The sequence below is a fragment of the Neopsephotus bourkii genome, unplaced genomic scaffold (genome assembly GCF_033783945.1).
Source record: "Neopsephotus bourkii isolate Nb327-2 ecotype Australia unplaced genomic scaffold, CSIRO-AGI_Nbou_v1 NB_1008, whole genome shotgun sequence".
NCBI classification, from domain to species: domain Eukaryota; kingdom Metazoa; phylum Chordata; class Aves; order Psittaciformes; family Psittacidae; genus Neopsephotus; species Neopsephotus bourkii.
The window spans coordinates 81,166-96,123 of record NW_026901498.1 but is presented as its reverse complement, the minus strand read 5'-3'; the positions used below and the strand labels follow the sequence as shown (position 1 = coordinate 96,123).

The following is a 14,958-nucleotide window of genomic DNA, read 5'->3' as shown; positions in this document are numbered from 1 at the left end:
TTATAGAATCACAGAATCAGAATCATATCATAGTTTGTGCTGGAAGGGGCCTCCAAAGATTATCTAATCCAATCCCCTGCAACCAGCATGGACGTATTTAACTAGATCAGGTCACCCAGAACTTTGCATACCCCCATCTCTTCGCTATGACTGGTGGCTCAGCACCATGGTGGGTAAAAGGTGCTGATACAGATACAGGGTTATGCTGCTCATCAGCAGTCATCATGGTGAGCAAACTGCCTCTGATTGCAAGCATCCTTGCCTGTGCCCCACTCCAGCGTGCTGCTGATGGCGAGGGATGGAGTATGCCAGGGAGATGGGGGTCTTGCTTAACCAGCATCCTCAATGGGTGTGCGGGATGCTCTGATTGATAACTCACACCCTGCAGAGACAATGCCGATGTGCTCCGGTGGCAGAGCCCATCCACGGCATGGGGACACCATGGGTAGCCCCCTGCCACCGTGGTGAGACTCACGTTCACTGCCGGGGGGGCTGGAGGCATCATGCTCAACAGAACCCTCGAGGTCCAAGGTGGCTGCATCCCTCTCCAAGGGGCTCTTCTCTGCCGCTGGGCCGTCCTCACCTTCCTCCATCACTGCCAAGGAACCTGGGAAACACAGAGGGGTGGTTAGTGGGAGGACTGGATGGGAAAAACCTCAGCAGTGGGTTATCCCAGTTGGGAAATGTAGGATGATGGCAAAGGGCCCTTTCCTGACCTGACACGGGGCTCAGAGGAGATGCCTTGAATGCCATGGGAAGGGAAGGGAACCCCCATCCCCAGCCAGCCCTGTGGTCCGGTTTCTCCCACAGGTCTGTGTCCCTTTGCAGAGGGAGGTTTATAGAACCAGTGGCTTGCTGGGGGTGTACCCCAAGGGATGCCTGGTGCCCCTCACACATAGAATCAACAGGGTGGGAAAAGACCTTCAAGATGATCAAGTCAGACTGTTCCACAGCACTAAACCATGTCACTGAGGCCTTACCCATATGTTCTTGAACACTTCCAGGAACAGCAATTCCCACACTGTGCAGAATGAGCTCTACACATGCCTGGGAAGTGAGCAGGGTCCCCAGGTACCATGGGTACATGGGTATGGCATAGTGAGGTACCCGGCCTGCTGCACTGCTCACCTGTGCTTCCCATCTGAACCCCCAGCATCTAAACAGGGTGAGGGACCCCAGAGACCATCTCCTTGGTCCCCAAGCACCCCTCATCTCACAGGGGTCCTACAACACATCCCCCTGCTATGCCCACAGCCCTGCACACAGGGGGATGCTGCAATGGGGACACAGGGCACATTGAGGGTGCAAATGGGGTACACGATGGGGGACACCCCTTCAGCTCCCCCCAAACAGCCCTGGCAGCCCATGCTACCGTTTCCACAGTAACGCAGCATCCCCGTCCGTGCTGGTATCAATAAAGAAAGGGAGGAAGAGTGAGCGGCGTGCGTGGCTCGTGCCGGGGGCTGCCCGGTGCCCGTCCGGCACCACCCCGGTGCAGGCAAGTGGGGGGGAATGGCGCGGTGACAAACCCACTGCAGACCTCAGCTGCTCTCTGTGACTCCAGGCATGTATATTTACAGCAGGAGAACAAAGAGCCCATAATCTATACAAAGCAGACAACAATGAGCGTGAATAAAGAGGCTGCCGGAGAAGGGAAGGCAATTTATTCTAATTCTGCTAATTTCAGTTCCAGCACAATTAAAAAGGCTCTGATAATATTCAGAAACAATCGCCAGCTAACAAATCGTTTCTCTCGCTGCAAATGAAACATTGTTAGGCTAATTTCTTCTTTCACGCCTTCACGGCTCTTGGGCTTCTGATAAAGTTAACCCGACTCTCGCCTGCTCCATAGCTTGGCACTCCCAGCCTGGCCAGGAAGGGATGGACAGACCCAGGGAGGGAGGGATGAGGCTGGGGAGGAATGGATGGAGCCAGGATGCGGTACCCACCCAGGGTGCCCAGACCACCCATATCCTGCCCTAAAACACCGAGGATGGAGATGGGGATGCCCCATACAGATGCAATGATATAAAACCAGGAGTTTGGGTGCTGCAACATCACCGAGCGCCTATAGGGAAGATGGGTGGCCGGCAGCATCCCAGCACCATGTCACCACAGTCCCTGGATGCATCCCAGCACCCAGCTGGCCCTACTGCAGCATCCCGCTCCCAACACGCCGCCTATTCCCAAGGGATGCTCTGCCGCTGGTGCCGCCGGCTGCGTGGGTTAAATGAGCTACTAGATAGCTTAGAAAAAATAAAAAAGGGTAAAAAAAGAGGGAAAAAAAAAAAAAAAGGGAAAAGCAGGGAGGGAGAGGGAGCGTGGAGCAGGGAGCGGAGCGTCACTTCTCCGGGATTGCTGGAAGCCCTGCACAGTTATCACCGCACACAGCCTCCCTCGGCTTGCCTGATCTGTCTATTCTTCATTAAGCAAATACGCTGAAATGGAAATGAAAACATAATAGCTATTTGATTTTCGGCGAGATATTTTGCATATTGGTTCAGTGCTGATAGTGGAATTTCATCAACTCCCTTTTTTCATGCTTTAAAACTGAATTACTGAGGCTGGCTTTACAGAGAGGGGAAGAGCCAAAAAATGCTCCCTTCCAAGATACTCCGCTTTGACGATTAACTCTTCTCCCTCCCTCCTTTTCCCTCTTTTTTTATTTTTGATAACAAGGAAGGATTTCTTTCTTTTTTTTTTCCTTCTTCTTTACAAAAAAAAATTTACAACGATTGTCCAAAACTCGCAGTGATGTACTCTTGTCACCCGTGCTCAGCCTGGGGATGCAGGTCTGCCATCGAAGCCGGCATTCCCAGTGGTAGGAAAGCTCATCGTTACCCAGGGAACTGTCTGATCATTTCACTCAAATGAAGGTTGTTGATTCCTTGTGCTGTGCTGGTAAACACAAGGGGAAAAATACATGGAAAATATAAAAGGAGGGGGGACTCCTCCACGCTGCCAAGAGTGAGACCCTGGACGCTCCGAACGCCGGCACGCAGACAAGAGCAAAGCGATAAGAGGCCTTGATAGCAGATAGAAAATAGCAACAGCCCCAGACTTTCCCACCGGCTCTGGAGCAGGGAGGAGGAGATGAAGGAAGAGGAGGAAGAGGAGTTCCCATGGCAGAAAGCAGGTCCTGGGCTGAAAACACGTGCAGGCTGGGGGCAGCCTGGGTGTGGATCAGCCCACATGCAACTCCGTGAGCTGGACTTTCAAGGCAGCTCCACTAGCTTCAGCAGGACCATGTGGGCATTGTAATGGGGGATCTCTTTTTCCCCCTTCCAGCTCCTCATCATCACCCCTGTGCTGGCCCCGAGTACATCTTCCCATTAAAAATAAACCATAATAAAGCAGTAAGCCCCAAAGGAGCTGGGGGATGATGCCTGGGGGGGTCTCAGGGCACATGAAGCATCACCACGATACGATGCTCACCCATCACCCTGCAATCGAGATGCTCAGGCATCATCTCCTCATGGCAGTGCCGCTACCCCAAAACCTCCCTATTTCACCCCAGATTTTGCAGCCATGGGCAAAGTGTTGCAGGAGCAGGCAAAGGAACTGGTACTCCCCATAGAAAGACACCCATGGAGAGGGTCACAGCCACTCGTGATCCTTCCTTGCACTGGTTGCAAAACCATCTCCAAGTGATTCTGTGGGGCCTGGCCCAGGTTGGGGATTCCCCAGGGTCTTGTAGCAGGGTTGTGCCGTGTCCGCCCCGCAGCAAGCAACACCCAGAGAGCAACCTGGGCTGCAGATCCAAAAACCACTGGTATCTGATGGGATACCAGCCCGCCTCTTCTCACCCAATTTTTCCCTGGTATGTATTAATGTTTGCTTTCACCCATGACCTCGGGTACCCCCGAGCCTGTTCCCAGAGGATCAGGGATGCCAAGCACTGCGGTCGAGGGTAAATGAGGTTTCAGTGGCTGGGAAATGACACCAGTCCTCAAAGGTCACGTTATCCAGTGGGTTATTTTCCCCCTCCTCTTGGCTGATGCTGCTGGGATCCAGCATTACATTGCAATGCTGTTCATAAAAGGGGGTCCTGGTGGGCAAGACCCCTACTCAAGACCTCATTTTGGAGGAAAACGGACCTTCTTGAGCACAAATCAGCCCTACGCCCTATCAGCTCAGCTGCAGCATCCCTGGGCCGGGCTCCCACCATGGATATCAGCACATGAAATATCAGCCCCATGCGTGGAGGCGATAGCGGTTGAGGCCAACCCCAGCAGTACCTATCTCTAATGTGGGGCCCTTCTCCATCACCACCAGATAAAACTCGCCCTGATCCTTCCCGCAGTGCCCTGTGTTAAAGGGCAAGGTAAAAAAAAAAAGAGATATGTTTGGGGAGCTGGTAGGTGGAGGGATGGATTTATAATAGACTTTTAATAATTTATCATTAAATTATACCTAATTTATCCAGGAGGGGAACGAAGGAGAGCAAGGGAATGAAGGTGTGGGGGGGATGCTATGATTGCTGGTGGGATGCTGCAATTGCTCGCAACAAGAGATGCTACTACTGCTTGTAGGGGGGGATTTATGATAATATATAATTAAATTTATAAAGTATTTAGTCTAATTCACCCAGGAGAGGCATAAAGGATGGTTGGGGAGCGGAGGCGGTGGGTGATGCTGCAATTGCTCACGGGGGGGTATTTATAATTATTTATTATTACATTTATTATGTCTTTAGGCCTAGCTTGTCCAGAAGGTGAATGAAGGGTACAGAGAGGGAATGAAGGTGGTGCGACTGCTGCGACTTCTCATGGTGGGGAAGATCCTGCAAGTGCTCACAGGGGGATGCTACCATTGTTGATGGGGGAACACTCATGTTCATACCCTGCAGCATCCCAACCACCGCAACAGTGTGGTACCCCCAGCAACGCACAGCACCCATGGGTCCATAGCACCTCGAGCATCCCTCTGCAACCTGGGGTGGTGCCACCCCATGGGAACTCCCCAGTTATAACCATGGGGAACAGGGGGGGGAAGAATGGAGCTGTGGAGAAGCAGAGCCTGAGAAAAAGCAGCTCTGCTGATAGGGGAGAGATTGGTTTCAGGCGGAGCTGCTCCCCCTGCCAAGTCCATATCCTATCTGCGCGGGGTGCAGTTACTTAACATTCATCACCGCCTGAACTCTGTAACTTTATCAGCGGCCGAGCATGGCGCCATCGCCGAGCCCAGCCATTCCCGGCGCTCAGATAGGGCCGATAAACCGCTGATAGATTACAGGAGATTGTTTCACTTCAGGGGCCGCGATTACTAATACTAATAGCGAGAGAGCCCGCATCATATCAAACAGCGGCTGTGGGGGACACACACACACACACGACACATACAGGCTGAGGGGGGGGCACGGGAAAGTAATGAGAAAGAAAATACAGGGACAATGACAATGAAGTGACTTTACGTTTCAGATGGGGCTGATAACGCCCTGATAGATTTTAAGAGAGGAGAGAGTCTAATAGAGCCGTCCCCAGGCCTGGCACATCAGATGGATGGGAGCAGATTGCACTGCGAGAAGGGGATGTGATGCTTAACGCAGTCCTGCCTTCCCAGCTGGCAGGGGAGACAGGATGAGGAGATGATGCTCGAAGCACAAGAGGGAAGCTGAAGGAGCTGGTGGGACCCTCTGCAGCGCATCCTTACTGGGGGACCCAGGGGTGTCCTCCATCCCAGTCCCCATCCCAGAGCAGTTTGAGATGCTTAACACAGGATTTGGGCACCAGTGTGAGCCCACATTTAGGAATCAGCTAGATATCCTGATAATGCAGAAGGAAACTCCATCCATGAAGATCAGGCTCCAAATGCGATGAGCATGCAAGGTGGCATGGACACGCAAGGCTCATTGCTACCACTGCTCCTGGCCAAAGGGAGGTCTTCTGGGTGAAAGCCCCTCAATTCCGGTCCTTTTTCTCCCACCTGGAATAAAGCTGCTCCAGTCAGGAATGGCTGGGAGTGGGGAGGGATGTGCACCCGGCAGCACAGCCCTGAAGAGCCCACCAGCACCAGGTGATGGCAAGGACAGAGGTCAAGTTCTTTGCTAACATAGCAGCAAATTAACCCAGAGATGCTGCGTTGGAACCATGCTCCTCCTCGTGAGAAGTAGCTTCAGGTCCTCACGGGTACATCCCACTGCCAAGGGCTGCTGGGACCGGAATGGGGACAGATTTCAGGCTCTCTCAGTACATGATAGCACCAGGCTCAGACAAGGATGAAGGGATGGGGACAGGGATGATGGTGGCTGTGGCGCAGGAGGCCACTAGACCCATCACTGAAGATGCTCTGGCTGCGGTGCCCAGTGCCATCCTGGACCACAGTGCGGTCTGCAACCAACAATGAAGCAATGAGCAGGGACTGGGTGTGCTCCAGGAGCAGAAAGGCACCAGGAAAGCAAGAAGCAGGGTGGGCTGCTGGCACTGGGACCAGATGAGGGTTACCAGAACCCACTGGAACAGCATTGTCCCCTAAAACATGTGATGTGCTACCTGCTCCCGCACATCACAGCCTTCCCTGGACCAGCACAAGCATCCTTTATGGCACATCCCCTCCATCATCTGCACCTTCACCCGGCACCCCTGACCCTCCTCTCCCTCCAGCTCCAGGCAGGGTGGCTGCTCCTGCCCGGCTCCATGGATGCTGAGTTTGCTCCATGCAAACGTGCCTGTGCTGTCTCTTTTTAATTTTTTTTTCTTTTTTTTCCTGTTCTTGGCATTTTGGTGGAGCGAGATAAGAGTAAAAAACAACAGAGCTGCTCGGAGAGTGAAAAAGGGAGATAGATAACGCAGATACCGACTCCTACACAAAACAGCCCTGGCTTTATCACTGCTTTTTATCACAGTTCCCCTAAAAAAAATAAAGAGAGCAGCCCAACTGGAATGGGGCAGCACATTAAAAAATGAACTTTAGACTGTTTGCTCTTTAGTTTTATATTTAGATGAAACAAACTTAGATTTCTGTGGTTGATACCTTCTCCAGTGCGAGGAACCAAGAAGTCTGGAAGCCCCATTTGCTTTAACAGGGATGAGTGAGGAAACTCAATCCTTAAGCCTGGATCAGCCAGTGGGATGAGGTTAGTCCTAAAACATCCCACGGGAGTGGGCAGCATCCTATAGCAGAACCAGTGAGGCTCAGGTATAGAAAGGCAGATGCTTCCTGAGCACCCCTGTGCCCCTGCTGGTGCTTGGTGACAGGATCCCGATCACATCCCACAGCCACGTGGCATCACCATAGCTGGCAAAGCTGAACATTCCTGTGATGGGAGCAGGTCCCTGGCATCAGAGGACAGCATCTCCATCCCAGCATAGGGATGCAACTGCATGTGCAATACACCCTGTCCATGTTAGCTCCCAAAACCTCTTTGCCCACTGCAAATGCCCTCCCCATGCACAGGCTGGGGAGGACATTTGGGAGCAGAAAAGCCCCCAGCCCACAGAGCATGGCCAGAAAGAAGGAAAAGGGGAAAGAAAAAAGTAATAAAAATGGACTGGAGGCTTTTCCCTCCCCTCACACTCCCTTCCCTACCTTCTTTTTGAAAAACATAATTTATCTGTGTATTATCAAGAAATCCAGACACTTTAATCAGTGAGCTATGAAGTCAGTATTTCCATTCTTATCTAGCGGAGGAGTGGAAATGGAGAGCAGATAGGCAGCTCCGAGCCGGTCCGTGGTGGGGAATGTTAATGGGAGGAGCAGCAGAGCCATTGGCTACCGAGCTGCCGCTATCGCTGCCATTATCGGGGCGTTATCGAGGCAACCATCGCAGCGCAGTAATGGGGCCAGTTCAACTTTCCGCATTATCATAGGAGCTGGAAGTAGCATGAGAGGCCTCAGCTGGGAGACGGAGAAGCGAGTGAGCGGCCAAACTTCCCGCTGGAGCAGGGAGGGGAAGCTGAAAGCAGCTTGTCCTCCCCAGAGCTGGTAACACGGAGCATGATGCTCTCCCGCTTGAGCATCCTCCTGCGCATTCCAGGTACCAACCCTGAGGTGAGCCATACGCACCCCGGGTACCAAACCTACAGAGCATCCGCAAAGCCCCATGTTCTGACTCTATCGAGCATCCCAAAGCCCTCTGTACTGACCCTAAGGCACATTCCCACAGCCCCATGCACCGACCATACAGAGCATTCCCCAAATCACAGGGCCACGACCCCCCGGCTTGCCAAGGACAAGAGCAAACAATGCATCTATATTTCATCAGATGAACAAATTAGAGAAGCACATTTCCTCCACGTGCTATGGAACGGGAGATGTCAAGAAAATATGCTGATGTGAGAAAGAGGAGATAAAGAATTATTTTGGAGCAAAAAAGCCGTGGAAGGCTCTTATCTGGAGTGACTCATAGGCACACACTCCTTAACCCCACTGCAGCCCAAGGTCAGCGGTTACATTCCTTTCGGCATTTCATCCCTCCCAAAAAAACATGTTGCTGCAGGAACAATGCGGAGCCTTTGCCGGGCAGCCATCGGAAGAGGGAACTGTATTACCCCGAAACACTTGAACTTTCCTGATAAAACAAGCAGCAGCACAGCAGCCTGGCCAAGCCGCAGCGTCCGAAAGCCCCGAGTCAGGCAACAAAAACAGCCATGGGACGTGTCACTGAAAAAAACAGGGAGATGTTGGCCCCTGCTCTTCTTCAGCATAGGGAAGCTGTTTTCTCCTCCTCTCAGGAAGAAGAAAATCCATGCCTTCGGTGCAGCCACAGCACTCATGGATCCCACAGTGCAGGGCTGGCAGTGAGTTTTACACTTTTTCCTACTTAAATAAGAAGAGATGTTAAAAGCAAAAGGGTTCCCCGCTCCTGGCATCGGTGCTCCTTGCATTGACCATGCTTGGGGCTGTTCACATCCCTCTCACCAGGCTGCACCACCATGGTCTGTGCAGGGTGTCACTCAGCCAGTGCCCTCCAAGGCAGATCATGTAGGGGTTTTCTGCGCCAGGCGAGTCAGGACGCATGGAAAACACCCTCTTCCTTTGCCCAGAATGTGTGTGTTTGATCCCAAATCCACCAACTCCATGCAGGGCACAGTGGCTCTGTCCCCAGGCTGCCCCAGGTTTGGGCAGCATGGTCCCTTACCTTCCCAGGGATGCAGGGACCACAACCCCATGGCCAGCACAAGGAGCATCACATAGCACAGGCTGCCCCAGGGATGCTCTGTACACAGGAGGACTTGTCTGCCCTGCAACTTAATGCCACGCTGCCTTTGGGATGCTGCCATTGCTGGGTGGTCCTCCGGGAAGGATGGAGCTGCCCTTCTCCAGGAATCATGGATCACCTGTGCCATGGCACTATTATCTCCTTGCACAATCTGCTGCAACACCAGTGGGGAAGGGATTGCTTTCTTCCCAAGCCCTGGGTGCCAAGCTGGCCAACTCACAACTTGGCGAAAGGGGAACCTGCAGCTTGCTAGGTGGCCTCGTGATTCACAATGGAAAACAAGACCTTGCCCAACCGTACAAGCTTGGATCCAGAGCTGTAAATCCCAGCCGGAGGTGGCATTCCTGCTTTGGCATGGGATGTCAGCGACAGACCCTGCAGCATGGGCATCACTGCAGCTCCATGCCTGCTCAGGGTGCCCATGGGAGCATCCCCCAGGGGTACGAGGTGGCAGCAGACACAACTCAACCCAACCCCAGCACCCACAGGCCATGGAAGCAGGCACAGCCTCCATTGCCAGTGCTGCCTTCCCAACATGGGGCTGCTGGCAGGGAAGGGATGTGCACCAGGGCACTCAGCAGAACAGGTTTTGCCATGCTGCTGGGTGCCCTGTGCATGGCCACAGCCATCCTGGCTCTGGTACTCATCCTCCAAGCCTCCTGCATGCATCCACATTGCCTGATGCTGAGATGGGGATGAGTGGGAAGGGGCACCCTGCGCATACACCCTGAGCAGGAGCCCAGAATGAGCTGTCAGGGTGTCCCACACCAAGGGAAGCACCCATGTGGGAAAGGCATGATGTGTCCCATGGCAGCCCAGTGCCCTGTAAATGGCCCAATTGCTCCAGGGGAAGGATGAGGCGAGCTGTGCCCTTGGCCATCAGCCAGCACAGTGCCAACTCCTCTCCTAGGCACAGGGCCCACAGGGATGCTCACGCCTGGACCAGTGGCCAGGAGAGGAGAGAAACTTCTTCCAGCATCACCTCCAACAAGTGAAAACACAGCTTCCCCATGGTGCTGCCAAGGGAAACAGCTGGTGATGGCCAGGAGAGCTCACCACAGGCGGCTGCAGGCTCTACTGGATGTCCCACCAGCACCACAGCATCACCAGCCCATCCTGGGTCATCCCCCCTCAACCCCTGTGGGGATCACATCAGGTCCTCACCTCCAGGAGCCTCTGATGTCACCCATGGCACATCCCAAGAGGCTGGCAGGAGCTGGGATGGGCAGAGCTGCTGCGGGGGCAGATGTGCCACAGGGCTTTGCTGCCTGCACCCAGGAGCCGTCACTTCAGGATGCCAATGAGCAAGGGCTGGCAAATGCCTCGGGATGGGGCTTGCACAAGTGGGGAGGGGTTGGCAAGCAGCACCCGTGGGTGTAGCAGACATATGGGACACACGGATGCCACCCTTGGGGTGCTTAGAGCAGGGTACGGGGGGGGGGGGTTCCAATGCTGAGACAGCCCCTGAGGAGGTGCAGAACATACCGGTTCTGGGAGACCCTGCCTTTACCCAGCTCATCCCTGGGGAGCAGGTACCAAACCCTCCCCTCCCCAGGGTAAGACACCTCCCCAGAGCATCCCTGAATGGGGAAACTGAGGCAGAGAGGCTGGCAGTGATGGAAAAGCAGAGCAGCATCAAAGTGATGGGAGGCGGGGGGGAAAGAACAAGCAAGTGGAGGCAGTTAGTCACCCGCAAGGACTGAATGGAGAGGAGCAGCTCAGTGAGAAAAGGCAGTGGGAGAAGAGCAGGAGGCGTGCCAGGAGCATCCCACGCCACCGGCTCACCACGCCGCTGCTTAAAATAGACTCTGTGCTGGCTACCGACATCTGTACAAGAAATGCAGTTTTCCAGGCTCCCGGCAAGGACGCTCCCACGGCCTGACCAGCACCAAACTCCCTGTCCAGTACCGTGACCCGGTGCCCAGCATCACTGCAGAGCCCACACAGGAGCAGAGAGCAGCCAAAGAGGAAGGGAAAATAACAAACCCCAACCCAAACCACCCCATCGAGAGGCGGCGGGGCTTAACAGTGCAGATCGCTGTCGCTATCTCACACCATCTAATAGCAATTAAAGAAAATCCACATGCGAAAATATGATGGTGTTTTTGTCACCCGCCCCAGCCCTTGTGTTTGCTCCGCAAAGCAGAATGGGAGATAACAATCAAAAAAGAAAGTCAAAGCTCTCATCAAACTAATGCAACATCTGCAGCTGATAACACACACTGGGGAGAGCTTGGCTGCTCAGCCCAGCTTGTTTCACAGGGCACATAGGGGAGAGAAAGAGCCTGAAACACCTTGAGAAATAAAAACACATATGCAGCTGCCCCCCATCAGATAATTAAAGTGCCTGCATTAATCACATTTGCAATGGAACAAATTGTTGGAGCCCTTTTGCCCCTCTTTGCTGTGTTTGTTGTTGTAGTGAATCCTGCTTCAGTCTGGTGGGGAGAGATAAGTGGTCCTTATCATGCCTGGCAATCTCTATCAGGATGGAGATCGGGCCTGGGTGCTTATCAGGAGCTCAAGATCTACTGTTGCTGAAAGCAGAATGAAAGAGAAAAGGGAAAAAAAAAAAAAAGAAAAGAAAAGAAGAGAAAAAAGCCACAAACAGGCCTCTGCAACTACTACAAAAATTGTTCATTTCCAGCTAATTTCGGAAGGGGAAACAAAAAAGAATAGTGTATATATATTAGAACAACAACAGAGGGAGAGACACATCAGCAAGACGAGATCAATCTCCTGCTTATCAGCTTCCCCCATCGAAGACCCGGCGCTGCGAATGCACGCACAGGCAGCTGCCAGCAGCCTCGCTCATCAGCCCGGTGCCCGCGCTCCCATGTTTGAAGTTAATAAATATAACAGGCTATCTGGGTTGGAGATCAGCTCCTGCTCTCTATCAGCCGCTCACATCTATCTACCAGCAGAACAAAAGACAGCAAAAAAAATAAAGAGGAAAAAAAGAAACCTCAACCACCAAACCCTATAAAGCAGCAGCTGCTGCAAGGGGAGGGGGGGTGGTGGTGCTGGGGTTTAGAGCCATGGATGGAGCAAGGAGGTGAAAAGCAACTGTCCTCGCTGGGCAGGTACCCTGCAAAATGGGATAGATAAATGCTCTGGGTGTTTTATAAGTGCTCTCCGCTATTGGAAGCCACCACATAGATGCAATCAGGTTTCAAAGCCTCATCACTGCGTGCCATGGGCAGAGTTGGGTGCTCAGAGGGATCCCACATCACCAGTAGCATCGTCCCCCTCCAGCACCACGTCGCTGCGACCCAACGAGCGAAGATGAAGAAGAAGAAGGTTAAAGCAGCTGGTTAAATATAGTCCGGTGTCTGATCTTCGCCTTATCGCTCTTGGCAATCGCCCGCTCTCCCGGCGATCTCCCCTGTGAGCCTATCTGCACATCGCATCGAGCTTGAAGAAAAACACCCCAACACAGAACCCAAACCCCAGAAGAGATGAAGCCAAAGCGAGAACATAGCGTCACCCAGGAAAATAAAATCAGCAGATACCGATCTGGAGGAGGTTTTTAATGCTCCAGCCGAGATGATAAGGAGGATAGACTTTGTGGAAACAGGTCCGGTCTGTACATGAGAGGAGTCTGGTTACCGGAGCCCTGATTCATGCATACCTTCCCTCGGCGGGGAGAGCCGTCGGAGGCAGCGGCAAGGCGCTCTCGCCACGCTCGCCGGCTCTAATGACTGTTTTCATGTTGACACATACAGGAAGGGATCCAAGCTTTCAGCTTTTAATCACTTTTGGCCATCGCCGGCGGCCTGAGATCAGCCTCCCACTTTATCATTTCTTCACATCTCTGCAGAAAAGCAGCAGAGGAAGGAGATACGAGCTGCCTTTGCCCGGCCAAGCTGCTGCAGCCTCATCCAGACACATTCCCCCCCCACCCCAAGTGGTTCACACCACTGGGTGCCGGGACATTATGGGCATCCCACCATCAGCATGTCCCCAGTACACATGCAGCTATCACCTCCATCAGCGGCTGCAACGCTCCCGCTCACTTAGGTCTCAACGCTCCCGGTTTAATGGGCTGGCATTACCCAGGGAGGGATCGCAGGGCTGCCGGGCTGTTTGCCGAAATAAAACCGCGGAAGTTGGATAAAGCTGAAGGAGAAAACTATCACCAGGAAAAAAAAAAAGCACCATACAGGAGGCAGCTAGCTGGGACTATTTTTAACTCTACCCGGGTAAAAGTCTAGCTGAGCTTTATCACCAGAGCAATCACCCCAGGCAGGGAAACAGGTAGGTGCAACTCAGCCTTGCAATTATTTCAAGAGAAAGATAAAGCTAGATTATCACATGGTGGCCAGCCTTCCCTATCCTCCCATCTCGCTCTTATCACCAGCTTCCATCGACTCGAGGGGGAAAGAAGAAAAAACACACACACACACACACCAAGAGAGGAAGGGAGGAAAGCCAAAGCGAAGCCTGTCACCGAAAAACTTCCAGCACTTTACAGGATTTCTCGGTGCAGGCGGCACATCCCTGATGGATCGAAACCAGACCCCAGCCCGCGGGTTGGATCGTGGGGTGCACGACCCTCTAGAGATAGCACATAGGAAAGGGGGGGGGGCACCTGGGTGGTGGCCGAGGTCCCGTGGGACACCTCGGTGGTCCCTCCTGCCGTCAGCCGGAGGTGTTGCAGCCCTGGGATGGGGCGAGAAGCGGGAGGACGGGGGGCACCGGGCAGGGCGAAAGGTGGAGGCGAGCGCGGTCAGGGGGACGATGGTAAATGTGGGGTCCCCGTGCATTAAGGGGAGCCCCTGGCAGGGCGAGGGTGCTGTAGCCGCGGTGAGGAGTTGCTGACAGAGCTGAGGAGGGGTGTCTGGGGAGCCCCTCGCCCCGGCTCACAGCGCTGGATGGGAGGCAGGCGCGGGAGATAAGATCACAATTTCAGGCCGTCCCGACAGAGCGATGTTATCAGGACGGGACTTGCAGAACGGAATATTTTACAGCCTTATCGGGGCCCCATCGGGAGCCGGTACCGGAGTCACCGCGGTGGCGGGGAGAGAAAGAGGCGGCGGGGACGGGACCATAAGTGGGCGGCCGGTAGCGGGAACGGGCACCGGGGATGGGGTGAAGGCAGTCCCGGGGTGCCGGGGCAGCTGCCGCCGAGGGGTTGGGGCAAATACACGCAGTAAGGGGCGCATTACGGAGAGCGGGGACCCGGAGGCACCGGTAGCGGGGACTCACGTTTGATCTGCCGGGGGTTGCTCTGTTTCCTCCTGGACATCGCTCGGCGAGGGGCGAGCCCGGCGCTGCGGCTGGCGGCTGGGCAGGCGGCAGGTGGGTGGCGGCGGGCGGGCTGCCGGCTGCTCGCATGCCCGCCCGCCCGCCCTCCCTCCGTCCGTGCCTCCCGCCGGCGCTGCCGGGCCGGGGCCGGGGCCGGGGCCGGGGCCGGGGCCGAGCTCGGGCGGAGCGGAGCCGCCGCTGCCGCCGCCGCGGGATTTTCTCAATGGGGCGCCGCGGAGGATTAAACCCGCGGAACGTTCCTCGGGGGCGGGGCCAGCCCCCGCCGCGGACGCCTATAGGCCATGGGCCCCACCGATGGCCACGCCCACCGGATGGCGTAGCAGGCGGCCGCCGCCGCGAGGGGCGGGGCTAGGGGCGGTGATCCCACGGGGGGTCTGATCAATGGAGGGGATGGGAGCCAACCCCCCCCCCCCCGAAGGTCCCCGAGGGCTCCCCGGGGTCCTTAGCACCACTTGGGGGTCCCTACGCCTCCCGTGAGGCCCCCAGTCCTCTGCCTTGGGACCCTGGCCCTTTGGGGTCCTCCCCCCTGT

The 14,958-nt window shown here is 54.7% G+C and overlaps 1 protein-coding gene across 2 annotated transcripts in view; it reads right to left on the bottom strand.

Moving 5' to 3' along the window:
• ZFPM1 (zinc finger protein, FOG family member 1) overlaps positions 1–14,503 on the bottom strand; it is a 34,545-nt gene extending 20,042 nt beyond the window's left edge. The window contains exons 1-2 of one of the 2 annotated variants that reach the window (XM_061360032.1): positions 14,342–14,503; positions 476–607 (exon numbers count right to left, since the gene is read on the bottom strand). In XM_061360032.1, coding sequence (XP_061216016.1) covers positions 476–607; positions 14,342–14,408 — 199 coding nt within the window. In that variant the 5' untranslated portion in view covers positions 14,409–14,503. The remainder of the gene's footprint in view (positions 1–475; positions 608–14,341) is intronic. The other variant, XM_061360033.1, reaches the window with a different exon arrangement.
• Between the last annotated feature and the right edge of the window lie 455 nt (positions 14,504–14,958).